This window comes from Xiphophorus couchianus, chromosome 2, assembly GCF_001444195.1.
Source record: "Xiphophorus couchianus chromosome 2, X_couchianus-1.0, whole genome shotgun sequence".
Taxonomy (NCBI): Eukaryota; Metazoa; Chordata; class Actinopteri; order Cyprinodontiformes; family Poeciliidae; genus Xiphophorus; species Xiphophorus couchianus.
In genome coordinates, this window is record NC_040229.1 from 12,286,229 (window position 1) to 12,298,089 (window position 11,861).

Genomic DNA, 11,861 nt, shown 5'->3' on the forward strand with positions numbered 1-11,861 from the left:
AGACTGGCGACCTGTCCAGGGTGTACCCCGCCTCTCGCCCGGAACGTAGCTGGAGATGGGCACCAGCAACCCTCCCGACCCCATTAGGGACGAGGGTGAACAGAAAATGGATGGATGGATGGATTGAAGGTCTGGCATGGTTAGCCAATTTGATCAATTCTAAAAGCTTTTGTATTAATTAGTCATTTAGAAAACACTTTCCATACGACACAAGGGCAACACAAAGTGCTTCAAGTAAAGTGTTTTTATATGAAAACAGAAGGTAATTAAAACAGAAAACAATGAAGAAAAAATTAGCTAAACAAGGCTAAATATGGGGGTGGGTGCTGTACAATTCTAAAATAGGTTGTTAACAGAAAGGATGCTGATTTGAAGGACTAAGGAAACACAAATGTGCTAAAGCTGAAGAGACAGTGGGTACAAATTCAAAAATCCCAGCAAGACCCCAAATTATCATTGAAGGACTACAATGGAACCAAATTTATATAAAATAAATGATTTCAACAAATATATATACACAGTATATATATATATATATATATATATATATATATAAAAACTATTACTACCTAGTGAGACTTTGATAGTAATAAGGAATGATACAAAAAAGTTACAGACCTGAGTTTTGAACAAACCTAAAAAAATAATAATAATAATAAAAAAAACCCTAATCGTTCAACCCAAACCCATTTTTAAAAAATATGTGAAGTTTGTTCATTTAAGAGGAAAAAGATGAACATTTTAATTTCATCCATGATTAAAACCTTTCCTCAACGAGACATTTCTTCTGTTTTGTAAAAAGCCACTAGCCATCTCAGTACAATGTCCAAGTAATTTTTCTTTAATAGGAATATTGTTACTTATTGATCTGCACTTTGTAAAGCCTTCCAGCGATGCTCCAATCACCACAGCTGTCAAAAGCATAAAATACACTCCGATCCTTTGCGATTTGATGGGACACTGGTTCCCATTACTGGCACATTTCCAATGTTAATTACCTTCAACATCACATCTTCTCTCTCTCTCTGAAGAGTCTTGCACAGGCCAGTAGTGTCCCACCACCAGAGGACAGTGGGGGGTAAGAGTGATGGGTTGAGTGTGGAGATATTGTGCTTTTCCTTTCTAGAGCTTGTGGTGAATATGTGCATCGCTGAGTCTGGCCATTAGGCAGCATGAAGTGCTTTTCTTTTCCAGATCATTTCATGTGGTCAAAATAGCATAAAAACACCATTTTGGTTCAATAGCAAAGACTTCAACTGAATAATCACAAGGGTGAAACTGTAACTATTACAGAGGTACCTCTGGGATAACCATATATAACTGGGGTGTCAAAAACAGTGTAGGGTTTCTGGAGGGCAAAGTGTTTGAAGTGTATGCTGTTGGCTTTTGCTACAACATCTGCTTTTAATTACTCAATTAGCACCATCATTTAGTCTCCTTGACATTCATCCAAATGGCAAATCATAGCCGGAAGTTGTTCTGTTTAAACAGAGCGTTAAGAGGAGTCATGAAAAATGCATACCCGATAATGTATATGGATACTTAACTAATTGAACCAATTAAACGGAGGAAACTGGTTTGAGTAAAAACAGCGAGAACAGAGCCCTCGGGGAAGAAGCTTTGACACTTCTGATGTACAGCCTCCCCTCTCCCTACGCACAGACATGGGCCTGAGGTCATATTTCAACAGACAAAAGGTTCTTGACTCCAGTCATACAGCAACAATGAGCCAAGAAATTAAAAGCCATTCAGACTGAAGGTTACGGAAAGCATTAGCGGAGTCTAAAAATGCAAAAAAAAAAAAAAAAATCCAGATTTTTCCAACAACTTAAAAATGTTCAGAGTGTAAATGTGTTTTGGAAGTCAATAGACTGCAATTTTATGTTTTGCTACATCACTGTGTGCTCCGGAGGTTTCACGTTTAAAGCGCACGTTTTATTTTAATGACTTTTGGTCGGATTTGTGGATCAACCACTCCTCTTTCTGCAATATGAATGTACAGTGTTGTAATAAACCATATGTCTCCTCAAATATTTTTAGTTGTTGCTTTTTTAGTCACACAGTGTTTCAGATCATTAAATTTTATTATCAAAAAAGACAACATATGTATAGCAAATATAATCAAATTATGATAATAATTTACTAAAAGGCCAAAAGCTATCCAAAACAACCTGTCCCAGAGTGAAAAAGTAGTTACACTATGTGTTGAACAATCATCAACCACTTTTTTGTAATGTTCAGTACAAGTCCATTAGTCACATCCAGGCCTGATTAGTTTTTGACTTTTAGAATGAAGAAAACATTAGGAGTAGGATGCTATATCTCAAAAAGTAACACATCAGACCTCAATCTAAAGAAATTCAAAAGCAGAAGAAAAACAAAGTCTTAAATATCTACCAGTGTGGAAAGAGTTTAAAATTGTTTTGGGGGAAAGACATTAACTACAAAAACAGAAAGCATAGAACAGTGGGGAATCCTCCACTGCATGGCATGTTGCCCAACCAAAACCACCCCAAGAGAACTATTCTAGGAGGTCACAGAATAATCCAGAACAACATCCTAAACAATGCAGGTCTCACCTGCCTTGACTAACATCAGAGTTCATGAGTCTAAAAGCTAAAACTACGGCTGAGCAAAAGGAACTAAAGAGCCTCTTAATTGCCAGAAAGTATCTTAATCATCCCAGTTTTTGGGATATGTTCTCTAGACTGATAAAGCAAACTTTCTTAAAGGTGCATGTTCTGTTAGTTCCGGTATGAAACTCAGACATTTCAGAAAAAGAACATCATATCAACAATCAAACATATCTATGATAGTTTGATGCTCTGGGGGTGCTTTGCTGCAGCACTTGATTATTTTGTGTTTGTTGTCTTTGTATATTCTGTACAGCACACTGGTAAATGTTGCAGTTGTTTGTGCTATACAACTATGCTGAACCTGAGCTTGAACAGTGTGTTTATGATCGAAATACTTCTAAAGTGATGAAGACAAAGTAAACACTGAGAAAATCTGTTTACAGAACTGTATTTTTTGCGTCACCACAGACATACCAACACATCCGCCCTGGGGTTAAATGAACATCAGCTCAGTTTAAGCTTACCTCTACCCAAAGTTAAACCAATTCAATCCCCCACCACAACAAAAAAATAAGAATGATTGTACCCCTGCGGTGGTGATTTCCTACATGCTATGGATGCATAAATAAACATAGGCATAAATACACAGAGGACACTGACTGGGCCTAGCTGGCCAAGTGGGGCAGCTGTTATTAAAAGGGCTATTTATCACTGTCACCCCTCTCTGGTTCCCATCCTTCTCTGCCCTCCAGCGATGTCACTGGGCTTCCTGGGAACAAAGTGGCTCATCCCACCAAATGTACCCCCCTATATCACAACCAAAAATGCTTTGTAAACATGTGCAACTTTAACCACTTCTATATGCATAGTGCACCAGAACACTATTTGCTTTCTGATCTGATGGCTTGCCTGGAAAGAATAATAATAAAAATTCACAAAAGCGGGTAACGTAATTCATTCAATTTCTGAAAAACATCGACAGCACAACTTTGCTGCACACACCGTTCATTTTCTGCTCCGTTTCTTTATTGATCTTAGCCACAATTATCCACTTTTCTGAAGCACTGCATTAAGTGAATTCCCTCTTTGTTGGACAATAAGTACAGAAGGTTGGCTAAGTCAACCTATTCTTCAGCCTAAGGGGACATACTATTTCTCCAGCACCCTCATCCTCATTAGCAAGACCTGATAATAAAACACACACACCTCAATTAGCTCATCCAGGGTGAAGGAAGAAGGTAAAATAAAGTCTTCCAAATAGCAAAGAATACCATTATTGCACATCCAAAGTGAAATATAAAGATCTTAAACTGCATCACAGTGTTAAAACAACCCAGTTGAGTGGGAAATCAAAAGATAATCAAAACACAACATTCAACCTGCTTGAATTTTGGCAGGCACTTGAGTTTATAGTATGTCAAGTGTAAAATTACAGTAATGACATATGGCACCAAAAATTACCCAAAATGCACAAGAAACGACTTGCCTCTGAAGGGAAATAAAACAACATAATCTGGCAATTATCATTAATAATAAGGAAGTGTAAGGGAAGTGTAAGGTAAGATACGATTAGGATTGGCCTTGTACTGATAATGCAACAAAATTGCAAATGTCTAAGACAGCAGTGTTAAACAATTTAGGACACTTTAGCACCTAAATCAGTTGTAATATTTTTTACAATTCCTCTTTGATATATACAGTTACCGGTACTTCAACAAAATAAAAGTGATAGAAAACATAATCCCCTTTTTCCTTAAGAAGTAAAAAACATTTGCTCAATTTATTTATAGTGCCCTTTTTTGCCATAACACCATGCATCAGCCTACTTTCTTAACACAGAACTCTACTCGCACTAGTGGTCTACATATCCCATAAACCTCTCACATGCAGCAATCCACTCACGATTAATGAAGTGCTTACTTAACCAATTTAAGCCCTTAATTCCTATTAATTCAACATAATAGCCACCATCTCAAACAGAATTAGCACCACTCTAGCAGGAAGCCTGCAAATCTCCGAGGGCCAGAAAGAGTCAAGCTGGCAAATTCCACATTCTTTGATAAATATGTAACAGTATGTATATCACTGTGAAAATGCATAACCCTCGTGTAAGACCCCTATCAAGTCTGCTTTACACCTGTATTACATTTCTTCCTCAATCAGCAGCTTTTCTGAGACGCCGGCCTCCCACGAGGAGCAGAAACCATTACAAGGCATCGCAGCTCATTTGCAGAAAGATTGGAGATCACGCCGCATCAAAAAAAAAAAAAAAAAAAGCATACGAGACATTTCTCAAGAGCAAAATTGATTTATTCCATTTCTAGGTTTGCATGCAGCATCAGTATCAGTGTATTTAATGTAAATCCCCAATCTGGAGCTGATTTGCTGCGTGGGCTGCTGCTTACCGTGCAAGTGAAAAACACGCCGATCGAACGGCACAAAAGGTGGGCTGTTACAATGCAAAATGAGGGTATGTGCCGCATTTCTTTACACATGGATGTCAAAGTTGCTTAAAGTAAAGTAAAAATGCTGTACAAAACGGAAAACAAAGTGACTGAGAAATACAAAAGTAATCTAAAACATCACTTCCAAAATGCTGTTCAATAAATTAAGGGAATTAAGCGAAATTAAGAAAAAAGAACATTATCTGTGAAGGCCTTTTTTTCCTTACATCCACATCTGTAAGTCTAATGGTTTTCCTTAAACGTCTAAACTCTTTTAGGTTTTGGGTATCTAACTTTACAGGAAAGATTTTTCCTTTTTTTCCATCAAAAGTGCTCACTCAATCAATCTTTACATTAAGATTTTGCTTAGTTCAACAAGCCAATGCAATGTTATGGAATCTTCACAGGAAAAACTTTGCTATTGTTTGTTGAGAGTTTCACTAAATGCAATCTTCACTGGGAAGGTTTTGCTTTTCTTTATCAGGATCCATTTAATGTAATCATTACAAGAAAAAGTTTGGTCAATGAGCCATCCTGCTATGGAAACTTGTTTCAACAAGACAATGTTACAACAACTATTTAACAGCAGCAAATACAGTGACTAAACTAGTAAGCTTGCAGTCAAGACCAATTACTTGCTTAAAATATCAGATGCATTTTGAATGCAACAATAAAACAAAGTGTACAATGGTTTCAGTATTTAATTTGCCTGTTTTTGTACTGTTTTCATCTAAATGTAGAGATTAAATATTGTGCAAATCACAACATTTTGCATTTATTCGTATTCTGACCAGCTTTATTGGAAATGAGTAGTATATAATAAAAGTCTATGTTCAGATAAACAATAAAGAAATAGTGGCAGTCTCCCAAATTACAGTATAAAAAGAAAACTGGCTTTCTGTTTTTCTTATCTGCTATGTCACTTGTGTATAAGCCACAAAGACATTATGCCATTCTTTGGTTGAGATAAAATACATAAACAAATAAATAAATATTTCAGAATATTTAAATTTTCACTCAAAAGAAAAAAAAAAACAGATCAAGCACAGCCTGTGGCTAGGGGAGCCTGACTGCATGCTGGTGGGGGGTAAAAGACAGCCTTCGGGGGTGTCGAGGGCGTCTGTTTTTTAATGAGCTGAAACTTTAAATACTGCATAATATATAATAAAAATGGATAGCACATTTCACTCTCCTGAAAGAAAGTGGAAAAAAAAAACTATTAAAATCTATTTCTCCCTTAATGTCAACACAGTAAACATTAAGTATGAATGAAGTTTAATGTGATACAGCAACATCAACAAGAAAGAAACCAAAAAAGAAAATAATCAACTTGAACAGAAAGATAATGCAAGATGGGTATGGAGATAAGTGCACATGCTCAGGGCCATTGACTCAACAGTATATGTAAAAACAGTGAAACATTAAAGTACAACTGGAACTGTGATAGCGTAATTAGTTTAAAAGTTATTGCTTAGTTTGCTAATTTGTTGCAGGTTGCAGCTGGACACACTTTTGGACCAAAACAACCTCAACTCACAAGTATTTCGACTCCCTAAATGCAACGTAAAAATATTTCTCTTTCCTCAACCTGAACTCATTATATAAAGCAGGTTACAAATAAAAAAAAATTACTGTGACCTTTGTCATCACTGGGGTTAAAGTGGTTACTTTATCTTGTAACCAGGTTGCTATGTATTGCATTTTTTTTACCCAGGTCCCTCTTGAAAATGAGATCTAGATCTCAACGGGGTTTACCTGGTTAAATAAAGGAATAAAATAAAAAAATAAATAAAAAAAGAATACACCACACACCATCATCGGCAGAAAAAAAAAGTGTTTAAAATATGAATGGCAACAGGTCAGAAAATATGAGCTCCTACATGATGAGATTTATACATCCAGAGACTTCTCTTGTGTTTCAGTTGTCAGAGTATGAAAAAAAAATTACATCTTTTCACAGTAAATATTGTGACACTGTTGGCTGAGACATCAACATCGACATGTAATTCCAGTGCCTTCCTTAAAGTGATCTAAGTGATGGCTCAGGTGTCCCCGCTGCTCGCAGAGTAAGCAGGAAAACGACGCTGGTGGCCGATTCCACAGGCTCATATAATGATAACCTCTCCAGCATTAGCTGCAGGGGTTGTTCGCACAATAATTGTTTCTGCCAAGCCATATATCTGTATGACAGGGAAATCGCTGGCATGCTAAATAATTCATTTGCAGAGTGGCTCCATCAACTATTTCAAGGAGATTAAAGTAATTTTTTTTCTAAGGCCAAAGAAACTGAAGAACGCTGCAGCTAATTAGAAAATAATTACAACTCTCTGAAAGTTGATTAGCAATTTCACTGCTCGACATTAACAATTTACATTAATACTCCTCGGTCTGAGCACTTGTTCTGCTTTACTTACCTAAACTCTAAATAGTACAAGTATTTAAAGATTTCACCTTGACAAAACTTATTACCAGCACCAGCTCGCAATTAAACGTGCCAAACTGGCATTAATTGTTTGCTCATTACCACTTTAGATGCCTGTTGGGTAATTTAGACACTTCAATATGGGACCAGACTATTAAAAAGCATCAATCTCGCCTTAAGTGCAAGCCACGTTTTGTTAAGTTACAGAAGACCATTTGAAGTTCAGATAACCAATACCCATGGTGGTGGTGACTAAGGTTTAATATGTAATGCTAAGCTTCTGTCCCACCTGAAGGGGAGACCTCCCCTGCAGTTTAGAGTGACTCAAAGGTGAAGCCCTGAAAACAAATACAAGGCACTCGTGCTCCGCAGTTTGGATTTCACGTCATCCTGTAAAGGCTGCACACAAAAGCTGCAAGACGGCTGCAACCCCGCGCAGTCGTACCGGGCTGCGACGTGGTATCAATGCAGCACTTTGGGTCAAAAGGTCAATGAGTAATTAAGACATGGTTGCCTGAGCATTCCCCATGCACACTTTCAGTCCTGATGAAAGGCTGCCAATGAAAGGAGGAGGATTTAAGTGCAGCCTGATACCAAGGATCAGATTTCTGTAAGTGTGTCTAAATGTTCCTTGTTCAGGGCAATTAGTTTGATTAAAGTGATAGTCTGGTGTCATCGTGTTGTTGAAGAGGATTTTGTGCATGCATATTGCGTGAGATTCAAAACATTTGCATACAACCAAGGTTACATTACCACCTTAAAATCATTCAAGATTTTTAGGGGTTTTTTTCTTTCAGTGTATACACATTTTGTCTCCTTGTTAAACAAAATGTTTTCTAATGTTACTACTTGCTTGTTATGGAGGTGGTAATGGTTCCGGTTTGGTAAAACAGAAAAAGAAAAAAAATATGCATAATGAGGAACTTTCATAAAACGGGTCACTCTAGAACAGGACGAATGGCTTGACATGTAGCAGCCTTCGTGTGCACAGAGGTCAAAAGGTGCATTGATTTCCATGTACAACAAGAAATTATTCGTTCGTTTTCATTGCGTTAAAAATGAAGAGGCCAAGGCCTGAAAATTGAGGTCGCTGATAAACACTGGGAACAGGAGACGCTGAGGGGAGAAATCAATACGGCAGTTTGTCAGCCTGCCTCTCAGAGGGCGCAGGAGTCTGAAGCGCGGCTAAGCCTGCGCTGTCAGCAAAGCACATTACCAGAAATCAAAGGCCAGTGAAGGCCCGAAGGAAGGGATGTACACGGCTTCCGACAAAGGACACATTTTGGTAATTAAAACCTATTTTATCAGAGCTGTCCTGTCACTGATTTTTCTCTAACACTATTGACTATCTGTTGTGTGTGGGATGACCACTAATTCAACTTTAAATAAATGTTCTGGACTTTTAGGGATTCTTGTTTTTTTTCCAAGCAAAATACAACACATCATCATATAGAGTAGACAATGACCATATGATTAGGCACTAACTGAACCATTTTCTGTATCTATTTACATATTTTAGGGAGCTGACATAAATATGTTTTTTTCTATACAGATCACAGAAAACCCATGATTTCAAACCACATTTATATTGCTGTGTATACTTTGTTACTTATGCAGTTAGCATACTTTGGCAATAAATAAACATTACTTCAATTGACTTTTAGTCAGTTTTACAGGGAAGTAGTTTTTTCACAGTTTGGGGGACATTTTATGTAATAAAACACAAACTAGTGAAGAATTGTGAAGTGGGAGAAATGTATTTTTTTCCCTTTACAAAAAAAAGTGTAGTGTGCATATGTGTTCAGTTCTACTTTGTGGAACCATCTTTCACTGCAACTACAGCTTTTGGTGTACAGAGTTACATATCTAGCAATTTTTTTCACCTGCTTTTGGCAAATACCTTAATCTTAGTAAGAAAGAAATTAAGAGGGGGCACAGGTAAACAATTAATAATAATTTCAGTTACTTTATATACTTTGAGCTGCTATACTAATATTTTATTTTGACAATAAATTCCCACTTAAACTGCTGCATATACTGTATGTATGATGAGTAATTGAATTTATTATTCCTTCAGTTTATCAGTAAATATTTAATAATTCACCATAAAACAACATGTGCAGTCAGGCAAGACCACCAGTGCCAGACAGAGTGATGTCACTTCCAGGTACAGCAGAACATTACCAGGAGGAGTAAATCCAGCAGTCTGGTAGACATTAGTATTTTTAAAACAGTAAAGCAGTCTCCACTTTTAGTACTGTGCACCTTCTTCTTCTTTGTAGGCAAAATAGATGGTGACAGGTCCAACACTCGTCTGCACTGTTTCTGCAGCTCCTATCACCATCCAGCAGCCCATGCCATAGGCCAAACAAGGGATACCTGCAATAATGAGACATGTCTATTATTCTCAGTCGGAAATTTGCATCTTGAATACAAATCTATACAACAGGGTTCCTGCAAGTATTCTATTTCAAAATTCTATACCCAGATTTTCTTTTGTTTGGAATTTATCTGTGATTGCCTAGTATTTTATAAATGAAAACTAGCAATAGGTGTGGAAAAAATAACAAAGAAGACAAGCTATGTAATCAATGCAAGAAGAAATTTGTCCTAGGTATTTGTAACATGTTAGATTTTTACTATTTTAGATACTGAAATAAGGAATCTCCAGGCACTTTTCCTTTTTCAGAATAATTAAATCAAATATACTTCTAGATTTTTACATAAAGAAAAGAGTTGTTTGTAACCAACTCTGAAAATACTGACCTAGATTAATAACTTTCAGCATAGTAAAAAACCTGTCTTCAAAATCCAGGTTTTCTGGAGGTGCTTTGGTGCAATGATATTTCACAAAAGGAAAGCAGCCGGTTCGCAATATGTGGTAATTGGATCCCTGAACTCTCCAGTTGAAGTTGGACAGGCCAAACTGGTCGTTGTGGATGGAGCTGTAGCGCACGCAGAACGAAGTCCAGGGTGGGAGTCTGCGCTGCTGCAGGTGGCAGGTCAAAACCTCTGAAGCTGCTGGCTGTGGACCTGTTTTACCAAATCTGCTCGGAAACAGAGCGATCTGCAAAAAGATGCTGTGTATCTTCCGCAAAAACTCCTTCATGACTTCTGTAATAAGAACAAGGAGCCATCTTAGCTTTTAGAAAGCTACGGTTAGCATCCAATCTGTAGATATTTACTCAACATTTATCTCTAAAGTGATAATTCACTACATTTATGGACTCTGGGCTACCTTGAAACAGCTCCAGCTGGAAATTTAAAATATCTGGAAAAGAAAAAACTGCAAATGGAGTACTCTGAACTAATTATTTATAATACAAAACACACTGTGTTTTGAGAATACTTTATAAAATTTGGGCAAATTTAAATTAGGTCAACCACCTCGCATAGGTACATGTGTAAGTGTTGAAAACTACAACACCTAGACAATTCAAACTTGTACAGCATTACTTTTTATCTATTGCAAAGCTTACAAAACATACCGTGTGATTTGTTGGGCATTTAATTAATTAAAATTCGAAATGGTGAGTTTAAAGCTTTGAAAAGACCCCCAAAAAACAAACAACAAATTAAGTCTTTCACAAATCACAAACTATTACTCAAAGAATACATAATGAATATAAAACAGAACAAGCTATATTGTCTTAGAGTATTTTAGATTTAGAATAAGAACGGACTGAAGATGCCCAGATTCTCAGTAATACAGTCTGACATACTAGTGACAGGTGTAACGTTACTCAGAGAAAACATTAGGAAACAAGATTGCTCGCTCACCATGGTAGATCCTAACTCCTGTAGCTTTGCTGAACTTTGCTAACAAGCTCAACTCCGGTGGTCAAGGTTCCAAAACATTACGGTTTAAAAACATCCTGCTACAAAGAGTCGCATGCTGGGAAACGCATGGTGAACCAGCATTATTTGCATCACCTAAGATCAGTGATTAGGTCATATTCCGCCTCTTCATCCAAGCTCAACTAGTGACTTTAAATCTAACCTGGTACTTCGTTCAAATCTGTCCGGTCGGAAACAGAGCGCGGTAAATATAGTTCTCATTCGGAGCGTCATGAACGTACACGAACGTGTTTCGGGAATTTAAATATTTCTAGAGTTTTCTGTATGGGGTTACATACAGAAAACCCACAATCTGATCCATAGGCTTTCAACACAATTGAGATTGAGACTACTCCACTATTTTTTTAATATTTACCTATAATATTGATCTGCTATTCACATTTTAAAAAACAGTTTGGATTTGTGTTCAGGATTATCATCCTTTTGGAACACAAAATAGTTTTCAACATCCAACCATTTGAGGTGAGATTGATGGTCACATGCTTAAAAACTGGTAATATGCTCTTTGGATTAAAAGTCTCACCTTAATCTGTCCTAATGTAGGTCTTGTCATATGTGGTT

At 37.0% G+C, this 11,861-nt stretch overlaps 1 protein-coding gene across 2 annotated transcripts; it reads right to left on the minus strand.

Moving 5' to 3' along the window:
- Nucleotides 1-6,278: 6,278 nt before the first annotated feature.
- c2h15orf61 (chromosome 2 C15orf61 homolog) lies at nucleotides 6,279-11,468 on the minus strand. Of its 2 annotated transcripts, XM_028036846.1 has the most exons (4): nucleotides 11,223-11,468; nucleotides 10,681-10,713; nucleotides 10,209-10,556; nucleotides 6,279-9,821 (listed from the first exon to the last, which is right to left on the minus strand). In XM_028036846.1, the coding sequence occupies exons 3-4, from the start codon at nucleotides 10,549-10,551 to the stop codon at nucleotides 9,694-9,696; spliced, it is 471 nt and encodes a 156-aa protein (XP_027892647.1). In that variant the 5' UTR covers nucleotides 10,552-10,556; nucleotides 10,681-10,713; nucleotides 11,223-11,468; the 3' UTR covers nucleotides 6,279-9,693. The 2 variants fall into 2 exon arrangements, with proteins under 2 accessions (XP_027892647.1, XP_027892638.1); XM_028036837.1 differs by lacking the exon at nucleotides 10,681-10,713.
- Between the last annotated feature and the right edge of the window lie 393 nt (nucleotides 11,469-11,861).